The 25195-nt window shown below is 38.7% G+C and overlaps 1 protein-coding gene across 3 annotated transcripts in view; it reads left to right on the forward strand.

The window, feature by feature from the left end:
* The first annotated feature begins 1503 nt into the window (after positions 1-1503).
* The window catches only part of ENTREP2 (endosomal transmembrane epsin interactor 2), a 101430-nt gene continuing 77738 nt past the window's right edge, over positions 1504-25195 (forward strand). For 2 of the 3 annotated variants that reach the window (XM_054169169.1, XM_054169168.1), the window contains exon 1: positions 1504-2126. In XM_054169169.1, coding sequence (XP_054025144.1) covers positions 1884-2126 — 243 coding nt within the window. In that variant the 5' untranslated portion in view covers positions 1504-1883. The remainder of the gene's footprint in view (positions 2127-25195) is intronic. The other variant, XM_054169170.1, reaches the window with a different exon arrangement.

A 25195-nucleotide genomic window follows, 5' to 3' on the forward strand; every position in this document is an offset into this window, starting at 1 on the left:
CATGAAGAAATGAAGAAAAATCCACTGTGATTCATTACTGTACATCCCCATCCCTCTTCATCTAGTTGTTCCGTCTGGGCTTTCAGATGGGACCTAGCACATGTGAGCTGGCAATCAAATCAGGAATATTGGCTAAATATGGGGCCCAGGGAGGTGTCTGCTGTAGTGTTTTGTTCCTAACTGACTCCTATTCTGTTTGTGCCCAGTCTGAGAAATGAAGACATTGAAAGCTAACCCTTCCTTTTGGTTTACTGGTTGTGTTACCCTGTATTAGAGAAGGGGAAGAAGAGGGGGTGGGGGAGCAAACAAACCCAAAAAACCCTAACCAAACAAAACCCCAAAACACATTAAACCACCACAAAACAACAAACCACCAACCTTGTAGCAAAACAGTTTTCAGTGTATTTTGTCTAGTTTTGTCAGGTGCTTTTTGAATCTGATTAAAATACCCCTTCAATACATGTGCAAGTAATGTTTTAGCACTGTTGTCTGCTATCCTAACCCATTTGTATGAGAGGCAGTGATAGAAGTGAAAAATGGCAAGCTGATGGGTGTGGAATTTTTTGTGTTACAGTAAAAATCTGTTGTATGAGAAGAGACTTCATCATTGATGTTTTCCTATTAAGGCATCCATTTCCACTCTCCCCCTCACCGGGGTTTGGAAGGGGGGGAGGAAATAAGGCAAATAATTTTTGAGAGCAAAGAAGAAAGGACCTTGTAAACAATGATTTCAGGATCGTTTCCAGGTGCTGTATGGGTTGCCTTTTCTTTTCTTTTCTTTTTTTTAAACAAAATGAACAAAGTTGCAGTATTGCAGGTATGTAGACTACACCTACCCCTTCCTCTATATAAAAAAATCACACTGCTCTAGCCAATTACAGTGCTGTTATTACAGAGTGAGATAATGTTCTTGGTTTGGGGTTCTGGTGGTGTGTTTTTCTCAAGCAGGCCTAGGTGTTTACACGTTCTTACAGGTTATCACTATCATTTCTTTCCCCTCTGCAGAAAAACGGTTTTTAAATAAGGGTGTTGCACGCTTGTTATACTACTCGAGCGGGAAGGAGGTTACAAGGACCTGAGCACTCAGCCGTTTGTACAGCACGGAGAAATACCTCTTTCCTTCCTCTACGCCTGGACGCTACCACCCAGCGCCAGGGCCGGGGGCAGGGGCGGCCAGGTACCCTGCTGCATTAAGCCCAGGTGCCGGAGATTTTCCCCTCCGTGGCCTAATGCACGGCAGTGCCGGGTCGTAGCAGGCGGGCAGGGAGAGAGGCTGCCGTCTGCTCCCTAAGGCTGCGGCTCGGCGCTGTCCTGGTGCTGGGGCTGCCCTGATACGACCGCCGAACGCCCGTCTCGCACACCCCGTTCTCCTCCCAGGGCCGCCGGCGGCTGCCGCTGATCCCCCCGCCGCTGCCTCCGCCCGCCATTGGCCGTAAACAACCCTTCCCCCTTCCCCTCCCTGCCTCTCCCCCTCCCTCCGCCGAGGAGACAGAAGCCGCGGTGGACCAGAGATTAGGGTTCCGCTTCTACTCGTGCGTGCGCCCAGCCAGCGGCGCCGGGGCCGGGCCGGAGCCGGGGCCGCCCCCGCCGGCGGCTGAGGGCGAGCCGCGCCCGCTGCGCTGCAGCCCCGCAGCAGCCCCCGGCTGCGCCTGCAGCGAGGATCGGGGGCGGCTGTAGCCCCTCTCCCGCCCCGTCCTGCTCTGCTCTACCCGCTGGCCGCTGCCTTCCGCGCCCCACACGGGTCACCCGGGGCAGCAGGGCAGCTCCTCCTCCATGCGCCGCGGCTACCCGCAGCGTTCGCGCCCGGCTGCCCGGCGGAGCGCGCCCTCCCCGCCGGGCGCGGGGGGCAGGAGGAGGCGGTGCCGTGAGGGGCCCGGCGGAAGATGCCGGTGGGCGGCGGCGGGGCTGCGAGGCCCCTCGGCGGGGCGCGCTCCCTCAGCCCAACCGTGCTGTCCCGCAGCCTGTCCCGCTTGCGCGAACATCGCGCCCGCTCGCGGGCCATGCTGGCCCTGGGTGTCACGCAGATGGTGCTCGGCTGCCTCATCGTGGCCGTCAGCTTCGCCGCCCTGGCGCTCACCACTTCGGCCCGCGTCCGCCACTCCTGCCCCTTCTGGGCCGGTTTCTCGGTGAGTCGGGGGGAGCGCGGGAAGCGGGGCTGGGAGCACAGCCACGCGCCCCCACAGCTGCTGACTGGGCCCAACGGTCGCTGTGGGCGCGCGCCGCGGGGCGCTTCAGGGCTGCGGGTCCGCGTCTACAGGTGGGCGGTGGGAGGCGGCAGAGGCGCTTTCGGGCCTCGACCCCCATCCCCTGGGCGGTGCTGGGGAGCGAGCTTGGCGGGTGAGAGTCTTTACCCGATCCGCTGTCTGAGGCGGTCAGTGAGAGATCCGCGCTCGATGCGCCGTGTTCGCTGCGATTCTGATGCTTCCTGCGCCCCGGTCTCAGTCCGGCAGCCCACTGACGGCGCCTCGTCTCCTTTGGAAAGGTTAGCCGGTGCGATTCGGTCTCTTATTGACAGTGTTGGGTTAGAGTTGGGTGAACAACATTTGGCGTTGTCACAGCGGTTGGTATTGTTTTGGCGGGCTGCTACTGCTGTCCCCGGCGTCTTCTGTAACGGCTCCGACTTGGAAGTTGTCCGAGAGTTCACCTTGAGGTAACGGCGGTTCCTCAAGGTCTCGGCGCAGGTTTGTGCTCGGATGCAAATTCAACCGTGAGCTACTTTGTGCTGAAGGTAATAAAGTGAGATGAGCACAGCAGGAGTAGTTCTGAGGTACTCACAGTGAAGAGGGAGAGCGCCAGCGCGCCGGGAGGGCTGGAAAGGCCTGTGGCTGTGGGGCACCCAAAATTCCCTGCCACGAGAGAGGCCAGGATGAGACCCATGGTAGAGGCTGCTGGCCCCACGGGACTGGGGATCTGAAGGAAAAGCTTGTTCTGAGTGCAAATACCAAAGTCTGGGTCCTTTTGATTGCTTCATGATTTTCTTGATTCTTTCCATTGTGTCCTGCTAGCATAAGTTAAATAAAAATCAGTACATCTCTTTACTTGGCTGTCCTCACACAATGCTGATTGCCAGGGTTTGCATGTGAGTATGCATACAGTGCACATAGGTGCATTGATGTAAGACCATGTCGAGAAAGTTTCATAAGCAGCAAAATGGCACTTGATAGTTAAGAAGAATTAGACATTTTTGAGGACATTAGTAACAGACTCTATGATATTGGGGAAGATTTGCTTCATTTAAATATGTTATTGGTTTCAAGGATGTCTGCTCAGCTCTTTTAATGGACCCTGGAGAGTTTTTTGCTTTAAAAGTGCTTGTAAGAAACCAGAACTGTTAGATAAATTATTTGGTTCTGAACATGTGGCAGAAATAGTGGTATTTTAGAAAATATCTGTTTAATATGTTCTTATGCCTAATTACTTTTTTTTCCCCCCGTCCTTAAGAGCAGAAGAACAATTCTGGATTAATTACTTTTCTTGATTTCTGCCAAGATTTTTTGTTATCTTTAAAAGAAGCATGAATATGTACTAGCAGCCTTGGTATTGTAATAATCATTCTTTTGAATTTGAACCTCTGCAAGCTAACATGCATCTACTCATGATGATGTATGACTTTTAAATTAAGAATCTGTCTACTTACATATTACTATGCTACTAAAATATCACAACTTAGGCAGACTTGGTTTCTTGTCTTGGCAGATGAAGTAGGAATGTATACAACATAAGCATGACTTTTTCCAGCTCCAGTAGTATTTTGTGAAAAGAGACTTACAGGGGTTATTAGAGTGCTCTAATTTATACAGTTGTTTGGACTGTGAGTGACTTTACTACTCCTTTCTGTTAACCCCATAAAAGTAGGTTTTCCAGTTAGTTTCCATGAACATCACTTGCTCATCATGGAGAGGAAAGCCTTGATATCAGGTGGTGTGAATTGGTAGAAGGTGCAGGGAAAGTATTGCAAGAGTGTTGACTGGAAGGCCTTACTGCCCTGGTCTTATCAGAATGAGGCAGGTATAAATTTTTTCCAAAATAGAGTCTACTTTTGGAAAAAGTCATTCTGATGTATTGAAGCATAAGAATAATCATACTTTCCTCCTAATTTCATTATCTGTCTCAAGAAATAAGGTAGAAGCAGTGCAGTTTTCAAGTACAGTGAGCCCTAAAGAACTTTTTGAAGCCAAGTTAGTTGGTTGCACTGCCTTTTCTAAAAGTATTTTGAGCTGTTTAGTTCAACAAATACAGCTGAGGAGTATTTCTGTGGAAGAGTGAACGTTTTTAGCTTGCTCCTGGAAAGTGCAGTTAAAGAAATAACTAAAGGTGACTTAAATTACATGAGAGAAAAATAATGGAAGTATTCTTTATCTTTTGCTGCCGAAGTTCAGTCAAAGGTGTATTGACTCCCTTCGACGAACACTTTATTTCTTTTTGTTTTCCCTTCCTGTTGGAACTGACAGAATTGCTGGGTGGTCAGGTAGCATTTCTAAAACTTTGGGTTTGTTTTTGTTTTGGCTTGGGTTTTTTTTTTGCTTGTGTGTGAGATGCTGTAGTTTTTCAGTCATTAGAAATGCACATCTTAAAATGGAGTAGTCTTGGTGGTGTTGGTTTTCAGCAACTCTCCTGTCAGTGTAAAGGAAGGCTGCAAAAATTTTGTAAGAATCTGTTTTTAAAAAACATATTTTACCAGTGTTTGTAACATTCTGTTACAACTGCATGTTACACCTCTCAGAGAAAACTCTCTCATCAAATGCAAGGGAAGGTTCTGATTTGTCACTTTCTTTTTGGAATCACGTCAAGTGACTGTAGCAGTGAAAGTTTATTTAAAGAACAAGACACCATAGTTTCTACAAAGCATTGAAGAATTTGAAGCTTATTTAAGTATCATTCTGGAAATGAAACCATTTTGCTTTATATTATCTTTTATAGTTTTCTACTAGAGAAAAAATATTTTGTGTTACAGCATTTTAAGGTAATTAATGAGAATCAGCCTCATGTTGAGTACAAAGGACTTTGAGGGTGAGATGGGGAGGCCCTGGTTGATTCTCTGCTTAGGCAGAAATCATTGTTGAGGTCTTAAACCTGTGTGGTGGAGAGCCAGGCAGGTTGTTCCCATTGCAGTGTTTCATTCAGAGAACAGCATTTTCACAGTCAGGTAAAAAAGTATGTACTTTGTCATACAAGGTATATGAACATAGGTGTCTTTTATCCTCTTAAGAACATGCACAGCCTCACTTTGATCGTGGAAAAACAGGTCTAAATGTCAGGCTGTTTTGGTAGATCACTACACTTTTCCCAAAAGTGTAGGCAATAATGAGGTTTTTTTTGCCTTTCCTGTAGGTCCCTAGTCAATTGAATATTAGGAAGCATTTCTTATTTTTTTGCTGTTGAGAATCTGAAACTTACACCAAATTTGTAGTTTATAGGCTTTTTATATTTTACTGAATCAGTGTGGGTACACTAGCAAACCACAGGCCTGACAGAGCTCTCTGAGGCCACCTACAAAAGCAAATCTTGCTCTCTGCGGTCATGTCTTGAAATTATTTGAAGTTCACAATAGGATGTTGTTCTTTTCCTCCTGCCCCACTTTGGGAAAACTACCAGCTTCATAGACTATGAGTTGTCTCTAGTATGGGAAAGCATTAATAAAATTTTAAGTTAAATCATAAGACTAACCAGGTTTCTAAAATCACACTGTTGTACTAGAAATCCTAGAAGAACATGTAGCGAAGTATGAGCTGGCTGTTCTTTTATATATATAGTTATTTGACAATGGGTCGTATTCTTGTGTAGAAGTGTGTTGCTGGGGGATCTTGTACTGCCTCTCCTTTTTATTAAGCTGCTTCTCAATTCTGCCTCTTTTCATCTGTATCCTATTTTCAAAACAGATTAAGTCCTCTGGTTTAAAGGCAGCTTTTATATAGTATGTCTTCAAGGTTTGTGACATACAGGCTTTTTGTGTCCTTTGAAAAGGGAAACAGATACAATAGTGAGATAGTCAAGGTAAACTCAGACCCAACTTCTCTCCTGGGAAATGTGAAAAACCTTATATACTTGTCTATATACTTAGCAAGTCTTCATGCAGATTATCATGTAGAATTGGATCCAGGGAGCAAATGAAACTGCGATCCCTATGTAGCTGCTGAAGAGTTCATGCCATTCCTGAAAGATTATGCATCCCCCATATAATAACAGTTATCTTGATGTTCCATGCTTCAGATTATTGGAATTTAGAAGACCAAGGAATGGATCACCTCAGAAATCCTACAAGTGATTTGTTAACCTGTCTTTTTCCTATTCACAGTCTCATTTCCAGTAGTCAGGTGTCTACCAAATCTGGCTGAATTTATGGTAGGTTTTAGCCAGTGTTGTAGTCACAAAATAAGAGCAGCTACTTTGGTTGATGAATTGGAAAAAGTAGCACTATAATGTTTGACTAATTGCTGTTAACTCTTCACTTAAGAATTGCAACAGCCAACCTCCAGTTATATATATATTTGTAAAAGAATTATGTGAACTCAGATTCTTTGAGACTTTGTCTGGTATTGTCTGCTTTAGCTAGCCCACCATCCCTGTTTTTTCTGACTACTCCATGGATTGGATTTACTAACACTTTAGACATTTTTTTTCCTTTATGAGCTGCATGGCCTTGCCTCTTGACTTCAAGACAGTCGCAAGATTTCAACATGTGTTGTCAAGGCAATTGGTCATTATTCATTTTCTCAGCATTCTTGATTTGTGTATCATAACAATATTGTGTAACAGGAAAAAAAAAAAGGAGTAGAAGGCGGCTGTTGAAACCTGTTATTAGATGCCAGTTAAATCCTATGCTGTTGGATTACACGTAGGGATCATACGCATCATATAATCACAACAAGTAGGAAATCATGGGTACATTTGGAACAGTTGATCATGTGCAAAAATGTGGATTCCATGTCCAGATGGAATGATAGCAAATTAGACAGCTGGAAAGAGGAACAATCAGAAAGAAGACAGTGTTCCTTTTTTATTTTTTGAACTAGAAATCTCTATTTGTAGCTTCCTGAGGATTTTGAGCAAAGTGTGACCTTGAGATTTTTTGTCTTCAGTGCACTAGACTCATGGAAGCCTGCATTTGTTTCATGTGGCAGGTCAGATTTTATTGCTTCTGAGTATAGTCTGTTGCCTAAGCCTTATGGGATTGAGAAGCACTTTATCCTGCAAGTTAGTTTATAAACTTCTGTGTTACAGAAAGTAATAGGTGAAGAAATCAAATATGCCCTGTTTTGATGGGAAGAAGGAGGTGTCCAGTCTTGAAGAAGTAGCATTTATTATTTTTTATTTATTTATGTTTTTGTTTGCTTGTTTCTTCTGTAGGCAGCTAGAATGAAGAATTAAAATACTATATTTTGAATGAGTCTCTTAACTGTTGTTAACATACAATGTGGTGGTGGTTTTTTGTTGTTTTTTTTTTAATTTATTGTGGCAAGATTAGTGTATGTCTTGGTCTCTTTAGGAATGAAGTATTTCCAGAATTGTTACTGACCTTTTCAGGAGTTCTTTAATGCTGGAAATGTATGAGCATTTGCTGTAAAGACAGTAAATACTGCCCTGGAACTTACAACAACTAGCTAAGTGGAACAGTTACAGTCTACTGAGAAACTGGGAAATAGATAAGTAGCTTAGCTGAAGTGGGAATTTCCAAGGTCAATTACCCAGTCATTAGCAACTGCTGAACTTATTACACCTCCATTTTAGTTGTGTGTTGAAGCTAACTGAAGGAATGAGTTTTGAATTATCATGTTTAATTAGCTGTTCTTTCACAATTCATTTTTTTTCTACTCACTCTTGTGCCTTCTGGAATCAAAGAGCAGAAGAGATAATGGGACTCTGTATGGTATGAACTGCTTCAAAATATGTAAGTGTTTTGGTGGTGTATTTAAAGATGCTCTTCTAGAAGCACAATATGGTGTGGTCATTAACTCTTCACTATGGGAGGAATCACACTGCTTTAAAGGATTACTATTCAGATGTGACAAGGCTAGGGAATTTAAAACTGAGCAGTATTAATTTAGAGCATCATAGCTTTTGACACTGTTTCCCACAGAATTCTTGTGGGCAAACTGGCTGCTCATGGCTTGGATGAGCACATGCTCTGCTGGATAAAAGCACTGTCTGGATGAACAGGCCCAAAGAGTGGTGGTCAATTGAGTTAAATCCAGCAGTCACAAAGTGGTGTTCCTCAGGGCTTGATGTTGGGACTGTTTCTGTTGAACATCTTTATTGACCATTTAGGGGTGAACCTTGTAGAGTAGGGTTATCAGTTGGACTTGGTGATCCCAAGGGTCTTTTCCAACCTGAATGTTTCTGTGAATTTATGTGCAGGTAATATTTAAGTTCAAAATGAAAATTAAGTCATCCCTCTTTGACAAAATCACAGTCTCTACCCCGTAAGAAGATGCTACAATCTGGATTTTAAAGAACACTATGTTCCTAACTCCTTTTAAAGTACTTGTTCATGCTATTTGAAAGTTTAGTCCTCTCTTCAGTATAACTTACCACTGTAAATTTTGGTGTGTGCATGTGTCTGTATCAGTGTTCTACTTCTGATCATGTAGATGCTCCCACTGAATGTTCATTCAAATGGTGGAGCATCCTCAGAGAACACAAATCTGCTTCATGGGGGGTTAAAACACAAACAAAAGATGTGCATTAACAGCACAAAAAATGCAATGCGACTGGTGTTAATTCATGGGACTAGACAAGCTTGTCTGAAGTAGTTGTTCATCCAATATGTATATAATGTACATGCTCTTTTCTTAGAAATCAATTCTTTTGCAAACAGATTTGTACCTGTTCCATTTATTCTTTGCTTATGCAAGTAGAATTTTTAAGGCCAGTCTGAAAACTCCTGTGTTGTGCAGAGTATGTCAACTCCCTCCACATGACTTGTGATCCTTTCTCCTAGGCACTGGTTACATCCTCATTAGTAATTTGATGCAGGCCTGCAGGGTGAAATAAGGAGTTTGGAGAACCAGATACAGTGCTCTGTGTTGATTTTGAGTATCTTGAGTATTTTGAGTATCTTTGGGTTAAGTTGCAGTAAATGAGAAATGGTTCTCTGAATTATTGCTACATTGCTTACCATGAGACATTATTTTCACATATATTGTGATTAAAAAAAGAGGTGATTTAAAAATATTCCAACAAGTGTGGGCTTTCTTGTCATTATTATGGTGTCCAGATAAAAATGAGAAAATGCAACCAGTATGAAGAGCATAAATTTTTGCTTAGAGTAGGAAACTGACTGGAACTGTTGGATTTCTAGTCTTTGCAACATCTCAATTTAAGCATGGATAATTGAAACAGCAATACAAGTTTAATCTATCATTTGTGTGTGTGTATATATGTATAATTTATAAAGTAGGAGTTGCTAACTTTTTCAGTCTTGCTTTCAGTTTTGATACAAACTTTTTTCATTCTAGATGCCATCACAATTAATTTATGTAAATTAGGCAGATCAGGCAAATACTGTCCCCATTTATAGCAATATAGTGTCGTTATTTCTGACATCTATAAAGATTTTATCTCAGCAGAATTATTTTCATGTAAGGGATAGAATTTTCTTATGAGGCTGTTTGTAATTTACTTAGGAGATGGTTTTTACTACTGTTTGTAGAAAAGAGCATGGCTTGATCTGAAGATTTTTAGATAAGCCTTTTGTGCCAGGTGAGATAAAAAACAGGTGATTTGGAGCTGAACACACTTAATCCAGAGGCACTGAGAGATACTAAATGTGTGGCTTCATAATGCCACTTCAACATTCACTTTTCAGAGAAGAAACTTGTTTTCATCTAAGTGGAAATTGTGAATTAAGTTATTTTTAAGATTCAAGATGGACTTTTGGCCTGCTACAGAGAGTAAGACTACACTTTAGTTTTCCAAAAATCAAACCAAGAAGTATTATTTCAGTATTCATAGTGAAGAGCCAGTAAACAATATCATTAAATAATAAACACAAGTAGTTATCTCAGTATTATGCATTGTAGTGATTGTGTCTGAAGCAAGCGAATTAAACTGGATGGTATTCTTTTGTTATAGCAGTGAAAGCATTTGTTGATCAATGGTACTAAAGTAGGTTTTCAGTTTCTGGCTCTGTAAACAAATCATGAATAACTTTCTAAGACACACTCCTTAAAATAGTGGTGTGAACTTGTGGCTAACATACTTACTGCTATGGTATTCTGAAAATAACAATGGTAGAAAGTAGTTTTGTCATATATTGAAAGTAACTGTGGCTGAAAACCAAACAAAAATCTTTCCAAAGGCTAAATCCAAAAATTTTAGAAAACTTGTGAAAAATCGGACTGAAAACTGAAATGCTGCATGATTTTTGTACAGCTAGAAGTTCATGGGTCATGAGGGGTGAAGGAGACAATGTTTCAAGCCTCGTGTTTGCATTGGTGTGAAGATAATTCAGTCTGTTTTTCATGTCTCAGGTGACAGACTACCAAGATACTATCTTGACTCGATGGAAGGGGTGGCAGGTACACTTTCTTCCCCGATAGCATTGTACAGATTGGACAAAATGTTAACAACTTATCCATGCCTTTTGTTCATGAAGGTAGGAATTGTACCATCAATAGTTGTTCTTTCAGAAAGAGACTAGGAATGTTGTTGTGGTAGGTAGGAGTCAGATTTAATATATTTAAGTCCTTGTATACCAAAAATGTAATGCTTGTTTTTGTAGAAGACATTAGCCTTTTTAAAGAGTTTTTGAAAGCATGCTTCTTGTTCTATTTATACCTAACAAGGATTACTCTGGACCTAAAGAATTTAGGAAGTAATTTAAGAATTACTTGCTTTCCTCCCTTTAGAAATTTCCCTTCCTTATGAAATTAGATCATAGATTTTAAATAAAACTTCACCATCAGACTATACTTTGAGATCCAGCGAAATACTATTACAGTATGCAGTAACTAGCAACCATACTGAAGTTCATATTTTTTCAATATATTTTTTTCTTAGCTAGTAAAGTAGTAGAAATAGTCAGTGTAGCTTTTCCTGTGGGCTTTTAAGAAGCTAGCACTGTGATTTGACAGGCTACTTGCTATTGGTGCATGATGTTTGCCCTTTGAATAGAAAAGACCCTTTACTGCAAGAGCAATGATGACAGTACAAACAATGAGGTGTTACACATATAATAAGTATAATGAACATCAGAGTGGCATTTTGCCGTCCACCAGAAACCATATGCTCATCTGACTCAACACAGACCTTGTGCTTATTGTGCTTATCTTCCTAACCAAACTTGTTGTGAATCAAGTGTCTGAAAGCATTATCAGACCAGCTATAAGAAAGTGCTGTTCCCAGTGACAATACTTGTCCTATATAGCTGAGGATTGTCCAAAGTGTGTGATCCTTTATTGGTTTGAGAATCTAAATTGGAAGGAAGTTAGAAGGAAGCAAAACCATTTTCCATTTCTGACACTGAACCTTTCTCTGAAGCAGTACTCTTTTTGCTTGTGGAACTATAATTCATCATTAGACAAACCGTAGGTGTCCTTCCACACAACAGTTTCTGTTTGTCTCCTGACAAAAGATAGAAGCTTGCCTTACAGTATGAATTGTTTGGGTTTAATTTGAGGTTTTGCCTGGATCAGCTGTTTTGGTTCCAAAATGACACCAGTGATTATCTTGTGTTATCTGATTAATTAACCTGTTTTGAAAAATAGAGAAGATAAGAGGTAATGGGCAAAAGAGAAATCAGTTAGAGAGTCACAGTAGGGTTTGAGTCTCAGTGTCTCTGGAACATGGTTTGGAGAGGAGATATTTTATGGTACTCTGAAAGTGTCTTTTCTTTATTTCTGTTATATTTTATATAACATCAATAAAACAAGGTAGTTCCATATAAAAATAAGTTTGCATGTGCTTAACTGTAGAGCTCCTGGAAGATTTTTTAATTTTTTAAAAATTTTGTTTGTTTGTTTATAGTTGGCTATATTTAGAAACTGTATAAATAGAGTCCCCAGGCAATGTATTTCCTTCTATGTGGTGCAATTGACTTAATCAGGAAAAAGAATTTGATGCCAAATTGAATGCTCAGGAAAATGGCAGTAATGGACTGTAGCCCAAAGTCTGAAAAACTAGATAATTTAGAAATTAAGGCAATATTTTAAGTAATATTGTAAGCATTATTTCCTTAATTCTGAATGGTTTGGTAGTACTTATGGTATCTTGTTTCAGTATGCCGACTGGATGTTGAACAGAGACATGTTTACCTCCTTTGCTTGCAGTATAAGTGCTTCAGGATCAAATATTTGAGACAGATAATTTAGGCTGTTATTTATGTAATTCTTCTGTAGAGTTTAAGAAGGAAGGAATAATGTCAGGAGCATATTTTTGCGGAAAGATTTAGTGTAAAACATCATAGAACACAATACTGAAACCATGACCTGTTTCATTGGGCCAGTAAGTTAAATCATTAAGCAAGGTGTCATTTCTGAAGAAAGCTGGCAAAAATATAAGTAACATCTCATAACTTGTAGTGTCATGTACCAATAAGATTCCAAAACTCACAAAAGTGAGTCTTATAGTTTTATTGGTAGAATGTATGATGTTCAACCATACATCTGTTTTCCTTGTTATTATTTACCAGCAACCAGAGATAAGTTCTGTGTTTTAGAGTTATATTGTCCTAACTTATAGGCAGCCCTACAGGGTGAAATAAAGCAGATGACCACATTCTGACTAACAGTGTAGAACATACAAGGTTGAAAGTGAATAGTACGTGAAAAGCTTATACTTAAAAATCATGTGATGCTTTGTGAAGTGTTGTTTGCTGAAAGCAGAAAATTCAACAGTTGTTTTAATTATATTTGTTAGATGCCCTCAAGAAGCCTGCAGATTAACAATAATGCACAATGATTAGCTTAATCAGTAGGCACTTGTGGAAGTGAGAGGTTTGATGATATACATACATATAATTACACTTTGGATGAAGTAAAAGTACTTTTTGAGGAGATCAGCCTGAAGAAGATCAAAGTAGTTTTATAATTTTATAAACATGGATTTGCAAAAAAGGATTCTAATATTTTCTAATTAAATTACTAAAGAATAATTTGAAACAGTAGGCTTCTATATTAGAAAAGGTGGGGTCTGTAGCATGAAAAAAGGTATGTAGCTGTTTTAGAATGTATAGTTAGATGAAGCATGGTTTACTGGATTCCTCAGAAGGCGGCACTAAGTTTTTGACAACTTCAGTGTAATGGGGGAAAGAAAAAGTATTTTTAATATAAAAATCAGTATATTTGATGCCTGTTAAAGAATGCTTTTATTACTTAATTGGGAGAAATGTTTGGTCCCCAAGCTGCCCTTTGAAATTCCTGAGGAGTGGGAAGATGAGGAGGGTAAGCAAATAGTGTGTTCTCAGACAGGGTTCACACCTCCTCAATCCTGAAAGTACTTTCTTAAGAAATGTGCTATCTGTTCCTTCTGTATTTTAACATCTGACAAGTGATGATCTGTTATTTTAGTAAACTATAAATATGCAATACCTTTGAAAAACAAGATTGTACAAACATGCTGAGAGAACTGTAATAATAGTAATGAGTTCTTGCCCTTCTTTGCCAGAGAAATTAAAACTTTTTCTAGGCTGAAATTTAAAATATGGGCTGCCCATATATCTTTTACAAATAACTAGCATCTGGCAAAGGCAGTGAATTGAGTTGTTTCATTGACCCAGTGGTCTGTGCAAGGCTTTAGGAATGTACTAACAGATAATGAGGGAATATAATGGTTGAAATCTCAGATTATAATATAAGTGTTAGTAAATGTGTATCTATATATTGACATAGCTATCTATATCTATTATATATATAAATAGAAGTAATGCTCTTTAATTTAAAAAATATATTTTGTACAATTTTTGCTATTGATATTTTTGCCTTTTTTCTGTTTTTTGAGGGGTTTGTGGTTGCAGTCCTCCCCCTCTTCCCCCTCCCCCTACTTGGTGGGGTGCTTTTGTGTTGTTTCTTAGTGTTTGTGGGTTTTTGTTTGGTTGGTTTTATATAATGGGGATTTCTAGGACATGATATTGGAACAAACTGGAACAGGGTAAACTAAGCTGATCTTTCAAGAATGGATGCTCATGGTTTTGTGTTTTGTGGGTTTTTTCCCTACAATTTTGAGGTTAGCTGTACAAGAAAAAACAGGATTCAGAAAATGCTTATTTTTGGTGAGGTAAAAATATTATCATTTTGACAGTAACTTTTCTGTCTATGAGAGTAATGGTCTCCAGTTCCTGTGCTGAGAATCCAGGAGCTGTGTATGCATGCTTTTGTCAGGTTGCCTGGGCTCCTAGCTCACAGTGACCTTCTGTGTGTTTGAAGGCAGCTACCAGGTGTCCTTTCTATTAATAAATTAACCCCCTGCAGTCTTTCTATTATGTTGTCTAGACCTGTAATCTTTTCCCTTGCTCTTTTTTTTCATAATTTGGCTCCTTCACAGAAATTGATCAAAGTCTGCAGAATCCTACATCATGACTGTATGATAGTAAAAATGGTTAAATATTTTTCATATTTAGTTTTTCACAATAAAGGGAAAAAAATTAAACAAGAAAGCTAAATGTCATTGATCTCAGTAATAAGTGTATGAGGAAGGCAAGAAATAAGAGAGTCGTAAACCTTGGGCTTGCAGTGTACAACAAAGAAAAGGATGGGATTATTTAGAGGTCAAAATTGCCTTCTGCCAATAGAATTACCTATTACAGCTATATTATAGCAAACCTCAACCAATGTAAATTAACAGGACAAGTAAAGAGAATACAGACTTTAAAACAGCATTGAAGCCTAATAGCATTTTTCTGTATATTGTTTAATCATGCACATAAGCTGTATTACACTTCATAAACTGTGAAGGTAAGATTTGAGTTTTACTAGTATAAACATTAATTTTGAGTGTTTTTGTTGGTGTGGGTTGTTAGTGATTTTTTTTTTCTTTTTTTTTCCTTTTTTTTTTTTCATCTCTTATTCAGCCCATTGGTCTGCATGAATTAAATACCTGATGGTGTGTAACTGTCTGGGCAGCAGCAGTAGCTTAGCAACACCAGCTAGTGCTGATGCCAAACAGTGTTGGCTTTCATAATTTTATAATGCCAGCTGGTCCTTTAATAGTGCTTCTATATTTAGAGATTAATTGGTAATCAAATTTAAATTTTAGACCTAGGCTGAATTTCACTGTTTTGTAAGACTTTTGTAAGCTCAGAATTCTTTTATCAATGTTAAAAGATTGAGAGTGAATACTGGTGATTCTTTCAGAGTACAGAAACCTTCCTTAAAGGTTAAATGTACTAAAGAAGTGGTAAACTGAGAATGATGATGCTTCCTTAATAGTAATAATACTCCTACTAATTTATTCCCAGATGACATGTGTCTTTTGATGTTCTTCTCTCACTTTTCTTATTTATAATTTGATTCCTGGTTAAGCTACTCAAATCTTTTTCTGCAGTTTTCCCATTACTCTGTCAGTTAGGGCCTCTTACATACTGAAGAATTAATCTCTTCTTGCATGTGTTACATTTCAACAGTGTTAGAACTTAATAATTTGCAACTGTCTTTTAATTTCCTCTTTGAAGTACTTGATTTTAATTTATCAAGGCTCTTAGGCTATTCTAGCAGTGTGTTTCCCAACTTGAGGTCATGCCTGAATGGTTATCTCAGTGTGCATCCACAGTAATGTATTGGTTCAGAAATGCACTTTTGAAATGAATTATGCAGTGGTTTCCACACTTCCACCTTGTGGAGTTCTCTAAGCATGAGAAGGGGATTCCTTTTGGATTATCACTAAACCCTGTAGAGTATACTCCAGCAGTGTTTCTCATGCTGTCTAATTGCAAATGGGTATTAATCCATGGTCTTGGACTAGAGGTTGGCCTGTGTATGTTCTAATTTTGGCTGGATAGAGTTAATTTTATCCATAATTAGTGTGAGAATAATGTTGGCAACATGCTGAAGGTTGAGGTCTTGCTAAACAGCATTGATCCTAAGGCCAGAATTTTTCAGTTTCCCATGTTCTGCCAGCAAGCAGGTGCAGAGGTAGCTGGGACGGACCATGGCCAGGAGAGCTGACCCGAGCTAGCCAATGAGATGCTCTATACCATAGGATGCTCTGTACAGAAATGCGTTAGTTGAGTGAGGTGGTGGTGTAATTGCTGCTCAGGCATTGGTCAGTGAGTGGTGAGCAATTGCACTGTGCATTACTTGCCTTTCTTGGGTTTTATTTTTCTCTCTTTTTTGTTATCTTCCTTTCCACTATAATTATTAGATTTTATTTTAACAAACTGTTCTTATCTAAACATATTTTAATTTCTTGTTCAGTTCTCCTCTTCATCCCACTTGGAACAGGAGGGGAGTGAGGGAATGGCTTCATGGTGTTTACTTGCTATCTGGGGTTAAACCATGACAATGTCTTTTAAAAACCAACAAACCAAACAAAAAAAAAACCACAATAAAAAAAAAATCTGCAAAACCCTACAATAACAACAAAATCCCAGCCCCATCACAGAAAAACAAGCAAAACCCTGAAACCTCACCAAGCAAACAGTGCTCTACAGCTCTCTTTCTACTGTCCTGGAGTACTTTTTGGTCTAGATGCTTCTTATGACTATGGTGTTCTAGTAAGCTGTAGATAATCCCTGTACTAATCTTGCTTAACAGTTTCTTTCAGTGCCATGGACAGGTGGTAGCTAGAGATGCAGATGTTGTTTGTACTGCTCCGTGGTGTTTTGTGCATTTCTCTGCTTAGTGGAAGGACTGGAATAATTTTTTTTAATTCTGATTGGTGTTCCTACCCTGGATTTGTTAATAGTGTTAAATATAGACCAGACTAGACTAGACCAGGTTGGAAAAGACCTTCAAGATCATCGTGTCCAACCTATCAATTAATCCAACCCACCTAGTAACTAAACCATGCAACCAAGCACCCTATCAAGTCTCTGCCTGAACACCTCCAATGATGGTGACTCCACCACCTCCCCGGGCAGCCCATTCCAATGGGCAATCACTCTCTCTGTATAGAACTTCTTCCTAACATCCAGCCTAAACCTCCCCTGGTGCAGCCTGAGACTGTGTCCTCATGTTCTGGTGGTGGTTGCCTGGGAGAAGAGACCAACCTCCACCTTTCTACAACCTCCCTTAAGGTAGTTGTAGAGAGCAATAAGGTCACCCCTGAGTTTCCTCTTCTCCAGGCTAAGCAACCCCAGCTTGCTCAGCCTCTCCTCATAGGGCTTGTGTTCCAAAGCCCTCCCCAGCTTTGTTACCCTTCTCTGGACTTGTTCCAGCAAGTCAACATCCTTCCTAAACGGAGGGGCCCAGTCGAGTCATAAGGAAATTTTTTGAAAAATCTAATCTTTTATAGAAAAGATTAGAGAGTTTTTAATGAAAGAAGATTTCTTTTTAGCTAATGAACTCATATTTTTACTTTGTGTTGCTAGAACAAGTCTCGCATGTCCTTTTTTTTAGTTTTAGCCAGGTTTGTCTTTCTAGTTCAGTCCTTTCATGATCCTCTTGCTACCCTCTAATAGTATGACTTACTAGTTCATTAGAGCTACCCTCAGCAGAAGGTGCAACAGCTGTCATTGAAATGACTCAATGTTAACAAATATGTGGGATATTTCATGTTTGTAAATCTGCCAGTTACGAATACTAGCACATTTTCTGTTTTCATTTTTTCTGTTGTTGTGCCTCTGTACTTCCTCTTATGTTTACATAACCCTTCCTAGCTAGCTTTGTAAGTTGGAAGCTGGTGCTGTGCAACTCATGTTTTTAACTCAACCTATAGAAGAAAATGACTTTGCATATAAATAGCTATATTATTATATGTCTATAAATACCTCAGGGGTAGGTGTCAAGATGAAGGTGCCAGTCTCTTTTTGGTGGTGCCTAGTGATGGGATAAGGAACAATGAGTATGAGCAGAACAAGGAAGTTCTAGCTCAACATGAGGAGACACTTCTTTACCGTGAGGGTGATGGAGCGCTGGAAAAGGCTGCTCAGAGAGGTTGTGGAGTCTCCTACTCCTGAGTCTTTCAAAACCCACCTTGATGTGTTCCTGTGCAGCCTGCCCTAGGTGATTCTGCTTTGGCAGGGTTGCTGGACTCAATCATCTCTGGAGGTCCCGTCCAAACCCTAACATCCAATGATTCTGTAATATTTAATAATTTTCCAGTCAAAAGTCTTCTATTTTTATGTCAAAAGTATTTAGTGTGCAGGAGAGAGCAAATAACAGTCTTTTGTGGGAGGATAAGCATTTATATATATGGCTGTGGAAGGCATCAGACCTGCTGCTTTTGATTTTTCCAGTCTGTCGTGGTGCTCTTCTCTCAGTAGTCTTATATTTCCTGTCATCCATATCCCCACTTACTCCAACTTGTCTCATCATCTCAACTGACTTTCATTTAAATATCTCAGACTTTCTTTTTCTTTTCCCAAACTTCATCTTCTAACAAGAGGATTGTACTCATCTGTTCCAGGCTAAGTGTCCTGTGGCTTCCTTCCCCACTTGTGAAACCTTTTCTGTGCTTGTCTGTTACTCCTGTCTGATTTGTCATGGTAGATGGCCAGCACTGCCCTCTCGCTTGGCTTTTTCTCCTAGGGAAAAAAGGTGCTGGTTATTCTGCAGCGTGGAGCAAACCAGACAAAACCACCCTGAGATGCACACTCCATTTAGCAAAAAACTGCCTACTGGAGCTTTGCCAACAACTACCACATAGCTGGTGAAAAACTGTCAATAATTCTAGAAAAGTCATAACTGCTGGGGCTGCCGATTCTTATTTTGAGATGTGGTTTTTATATTCTATACAATGAAGACAGAAAATTAAAATGCTCACTATGAAGCTCTGCTAATTGTTCTGGGTGACTGAAGGTTACGTGCTGGTTCCTGTGGTGTGAAGAGAGTGCTTTGGCATATGTCTGTGAACAGAAGGAGCTATTTTACTGCATTACTAATATATTCACAATGGATGAATCAGAAAATTAACAGGTTCTCTTTCTGAGCTGAGATTTTGTCTGTTTCAAAGTCTGTAAAAACGGTGACTGTTCTAAAATTTGAGTTTACAATGAGATAGCTATGTTAATGTTCTTTGAGAGGTTGGATGTAAATTACTAGGATTTCTTTGAAAACCGAAAACCTCCATAGGCCACTAATGTCATCTGCATCCTGAAATCCTGGACATTAAAAGCCATCAGACTACAAATGGTTGTTAGTGGTTTGAGAATTATTTGCTAGATTTCAGGAAGACTTTGGAAATCGGTGTTCTTGGGATTATGATGGGAGTATTCTTCAGATCTTACAAACATCACAGGCTGATTGCATATTCCACTTAAAGGACATTATGCTGTATGTCAGACTTCAATTTATTTTGCCAGTGTCTGGGTACTGGTTTTAGCTGTTGCATGATTTTACTTAGCCTTGTTGTAAAGAAAAAATATTTATCGGCCTGTGTTAAACTGTAGGAATGAAAGGATCTGCTTAATAATGATGGCTCTGGTTTGTGTAGGATTGCTGTTCAGTAGAAGAATCCTCTGGTTTGTAGCCACACCTCCTCCTGCAAACACTCTATGTGTCTGTTAAAATAGTGTGTGCTCATGAAAAAATCAGTTTCGATAGAGCTGTGAGATTCAGTCTGCTTGTGTGGTTTGTTGTTTTCTTTACAGATTTTCTACTAAGAAATGTAATTCCAGATTAGAGATTTGTTTTCTTGAGCATTGAGTAAATGATAAGGAAATTTAAAGAATAGGTATCAGTAAACATGAAATATGATTTATTCTTTTATTCTATTGCATCTTGGTGTTTTAAGTACTTCTTCATGGATTTTACTAAAATCTAAGAGATTTTCTGGTTATATACTGTAATAAATCTAAATCTAACAGGCTAAAACTATCTGGTTTCTTGCAAATTTTGATTTGTTATGTGGAAGGAGAGTGATAGCGTTAACTTTATATTGCACATCATGATAGTATGTTTTCTAATTAATTTGGTATCTTTCAGTTGTGTGAGACACTGCAGAACTAATTGTATCCAGACTAGTTCAGACATTTCAGAGCTGCATGCGTATACCTTTTGATACAATGCAATTAATTTTGTCATGGAGTTGTTCATTCCATAAAGAGATTTGCTAGGTTTACTCCTTTTGTACAAAGTATCACAGAAAATAATGGTAGCATAGTAGAGCAATTGCATAATACTTAGGTAATACTGAGTGTGTAGAATCTTTAGCCCTGTTTGAATGGTAGCTACACCGTGAGTTTCAGTAGTTCATTTTTGTTATGGTGCTAACCACCTTCACCTTCCAGCGCCTCTTTCATTATGCTGCCTAAAGCATAATGAAAGGCAAGCAGTTTTCTTTGAGAAACTCCGTTTTTGTGACCTCATTCACCACTATCTCTTTTTTTTTTTTCTCCCTTCCAAGATTTACCACTGAGGAAACAACTCTTCAATTTTCAGGAAAATTGCCAAGTGCTTCATAGCTTCATTAGCTGTTTATCTTGGTGGCAAAACTTCTAATAATAGAAACAAATATGCATGGGATGCATGGACAAGTATTTGATGATTTCTGTTACTTTATGTGTACTGCTTGAACACTATGATAGATTGTAGGTTTAGCATAGTAATGCCCTTGAAATATGTGAATATATGTGGCAATGGGGTTTAATCGCCTGAGAACCATATTGACAGCACTTTTTTTTTTTTTCCTCGCACGTATTAGTCTCTTTAGATTTAAAATGGCTTGATCATGATGTTTGGAAACTATTTAAAAAAAAATAATTTACTCAAGGTTTCATCTCAGTATCCTTGTATGCAGTAAGGTTAACTCAATACATACAGAAGCCAGTGCAGTTTTATTGTTGTCCTTAAAATTTTGGGGTGGGTGTATTTTTTTTTTTTCTGTTACGCTGGATCCAGATAATTTAACTGTAAAATGCTATGCACATTAATTCCAATAAAAAAGAGATATATGTGTTGATGTTAGAAGCTGTATGAAAGTATAGCAAAACACATTTTTTTAAATATGCTTGTTTTCAAGAAAACCCTTTATTTTTGTCCGGAAAGTTTTGTCCTATCCTTAATTGCCTCTTTAAAATAGTAAACCCAAGAGTATTCTTAATACAATGTGAGTTCTGCAGTTCTAAAATAATTTAAAGAGAAAGTTAATCTGTTTCCTACATATTATTCTGAAAGTAGTTACGTTATTCCTTTCCACATCTCTTTTTCCAGTTCTGTGTTGTCTTATAGCTGTCTCAGAGCTATTCACATACTCTGTTCTTTAACTGTATTGAGTTTAAAAACACGAAACATTTTTCATAAAGCTTTCAAATGAAGGAAATTAAACTTTATGCAGATTTTACACAAATGACACAAAGTTTCTAAGTTGGATTTTGTTATTCAGTGTGTCATCACAGGCCATCTGTTTCCTATCTAATGTACCAGTGTGAGGTTATATATGCTTTTTAAAGTTCTCAGTCACTAGCTACCTCCACAGTGAAAGCCATAGCTGGGAGATCTCAGCAACTGCAAGATGTCATCTCTGCTGCTTTAATTGTCTAAATTGGAGTGAAGATCAGCAGCATTCAGCGTGTGCAGCGTTGTTCAACTCACGAGTTTTTAGTTTAATTGGCTTTTCAAGTAAACCTGTCAATATAAATGTTCATCTGGGAATACTCCAAAAAGAGCGGTTGTTTTGTGCTTTCACTTAATAATCTGAAGCATGCAACCTTGAAAGTTTGTTGTCTAATTAGTTTGGATTTTTTTTACAGAAGTTCTTTTGAACTATTTGGCTTAGAGTTATGGTACTGGAAGGCTGAAATGATTAAGCTTAGATTTACAGTGATTTGAACCTTATTTGCTTTCCTGAATATGTTTTAATTAGGATGATAGTCCTGTGTATTTAATGTGTGTGTTTCGGAATGATTACGTTCTTCTGCTGTTTTCTAAACTTGAAGCCTAGACAGCAGATTCTATACCAGATTGTACATCTCCAAAGTCTTGAGTCAGTCACATAATCTTGGACAATTTGAATGTGATTCAATTCAGACTTTATTAGTAATGTGTTAACTAGTTAACTGAAAACTATAATTTCAGCTTTTCTGGAAAATTATAACCCACCCTGTAAGATACTGCAGAAAAATGGAAAATCAACTATTTTTTGTTATTTTTAAGATCTGTAGACACAAAGATTCATTATCCTAGTGGAATCAAAAGTAGTTTGTTATATTTCCTGCACTAAGACTGCTGCTTCTCCCTAGGTTAACTGATCATTCAGGGATATTTTCTGAAGTTTTGCAAATTATGCCTGCATAAGACATAGCTTAGCTTTCATGTCAAATTTCCAGATACACATCAGAATGTTTTGGATTTTGTTAGTTATTTTTATATTTAAAGTACATTAAGTTTTTGCTGTTTGCTAGAAAAGTTTGAGTTATTTGACTGCATTTATATTAATATGTGGCAACATTGCTTTTAGTTTTAATGATGATTTTTAATTGGGTCCTAGTGTTTAATGACACTTTTGTGACTTTAACCATTGAAGTCTTATGACTTGACCACTCTGACCTGTTTTTCGTATCCTGTTTCCCCAGTCCCTGTTACTGCAGATCTCCCTGTTTAAGCAGTTACCTGCTTTTAACTAATTTTCATGTTTGGAAACTAATCAAGTGCAAAGTTACCCCTGAAAAATCAAACCCCACTGTTAAATGACAGCCCTGTATACTTCCTGTCTTGGTAATCCACAATTCTACTACTGGTGCTGATATCCATTTCTTGTAAGATGGGAAGTAGGATAAGAAGTCTGCTAGGTTAGAGTGGGGAGGCAGGAGAGTTACTGTCTCTTTTTCTTCTTGTTATGGAAAGAAATAGCAATTTTGCTATCTGCTGTTTTACTGTGTTCTGGGGATGACTCATCTAATACCTAACTAATATTTGGTGGTACTACTTCCTAGAAAGCTATCTTGAAATTTCTAAAACAAGTTAGTTTGAGGTCTTGCTGGAAAACAAAGACTGAAAAACTGAAGTATCCTCCATCTCTCATCCTTGACTCTGTTTACGAGTGGATGGCTAAAGTTTTCTGTTCTTCAAAGCAATTATTAGTGTTATGTGAAGGTAATGAAAACATAGTAGAGCGTGAGAGAGGGTTCATCTCACCATGAAATTTTTCTGGCACTCTCCCTATGAGGGATGACAGAATGCAGGTTAGGAAGAGTTTTAGATCACTCTAGTTGGGATGAATTTTTAATCTATAAAGGTTTTTCTGAAATGATTTTGAAAAAGTAAAGTAGAACTTACTACAATATATTAAAACCAAAATATGACATACTGTGTAAGGTGCTCAAGGCGCTTCATAAATTTACTGCAGGCTCATTAAGTTTTGCATCATTATAGTGAATTACTAAAGAGTTGTCTTAATTTACAGAGGGCCCAAGGCATGGGAAAGTAAAATGGCCTACTTAAGTGACAAAGAATTGTGTTCTTCAGAATTGGGAAACCTGCTATTTGCTAAAAAAATCCAGGATTTCAAATTTTGGTTTTCTTTGAATTTTGTCTCAGTAATTTTGTCTATTCCCCCCCCCCCCCCCCCCCCCCATGTCATTAGACATTCCTATAGCTTAAGTGGTGCCTTTAGTCATTAATTGTCTGACTGCTCATAACCCTATGGAGAAACCTATATGGTATTATGGTATGTGATACTTTTTTTTGCCAGTGCAAGGTTAAACTAAGGTTTTATGCTGTGTGTTAAGGGGAATCTATACTGTCTGGGAATGCTTTTACAGTGGATAGGAAGAAAATGTGATGAGAATATATAGATGAAAGTTCCTTTATATTTTGAAATGTAAAAATGGGTGAGAATATCATGATTTATTTTTTGTTCTACTTCAGGAAACAAAAGTGTCATTTTAAAAGAGTAATTGAATATTTTTTTACTAGAATTATTTATTGAGAGAATGAAAAGAATTCTTGATCCATGTTAGTACTGACTGAATGCTGGATATCATTGTCTTTTTGTTCCTGATGGGCAGGGGGGTTGGAACTAGATGATCCTTGTGGTCCCTTCCAACCCTGACTGATTCTATGATTCTTTACTATTCAGTTCCTTTCTTGCTGCTTCTGTAAGGAGTATTTAATGAAGTAGCTGCTGTGATTGATGTCCATGTCATCCTAGAGATCAAAATGAATTTCAATTACAGTTCCTTGTTTCTGTGTGTACCAGGTCTCTTTGCAGATCTCTTTGCTGCCAGAATCAGCAAAATTATATTTTGTTTGGTCTTTGCTATTCTGATCTCATCATCTAGGCTAATCTTGCATCTAGTCCTGCAACTGTGAGGAGTGCTGAGGTTGCTTGGCTGGTATAGTATAACAATGGCAGCAAACTTGCATGGATGCTCTTCATCTTGGATTTGGCTCAACAGGGGCTCAAGTGGCTGCAACCAGTTTGGACTGCTGTGGAATGTATTTAGTCTTTTACAGTGACTGTGCACTGTTGAGCTATTTTAAATATCTTAGTCTTCCACCAGTACTCAGAACTCTGTCAGGGTGTTTCATCAGGGCTGACATATTCCAGGTGTACTACTTTGGCTCAATGTCACTCATACTTTGGTCATTTGCTCTTGTAAAGTGAGTCATTTGGACTGGCAATTTAGCACTTGTCAGGTCTCCAAAATGCATTTAGCAAAAACTAAATACCGAGTTAAACATATTCACCCATACACTATATTTAAGCTCATTTGTCCATAGTTTCATACTCATTTAAAGATGCAAGCTGGAGGAGCTTTTAAAAATTGATTCACAGATTGCTTTACAATTGTTATGTTTCATTCTGTCTGCACGGAGATAATTTCCCTATGACCTAGTGAGTATGCTGTATAAAGAAAGATGAGTTTTAGAGGAAAAAATTTCTCAGAGTAATGTATTTAAAGAGTTACATGTCTTCTGGTGCTGAGATGTTGCCAAGATGTAGGATCTCTGCTCTCTATAGATTCTGCAGTCTTTTAAATCTGAAAGAAATATAAAAGTAGTTGTATATAACTTCACATAAAATCATCATCAGGTTTTTGATTAGATGAACAGCTTCATTTTAACTGCCCTGAGCTCAGAAATTGCTCTCACATGTAAACTGTTCTAGTTTTATATTTGGTCTTGATTTTTGTTTATTTGGTTTTTTTTGGGGGGGTTTGTTG

The sequence above is a fragment of the Dryobates pubescens genome, chromosome 17 (assembly GCF_014839835.1).
Source record: "Dryobates pubescens isolate bDryPub1 chromosome 17, bDryPub1.pri, whole genome shotgun sequence".
Taxonomy (NCBI): domain Eukaryota; kingdom Metazoa; phylum Chordata; class Aves; order Piciformes; family Picidae; genus Dryobates; species Dryobates pubescens.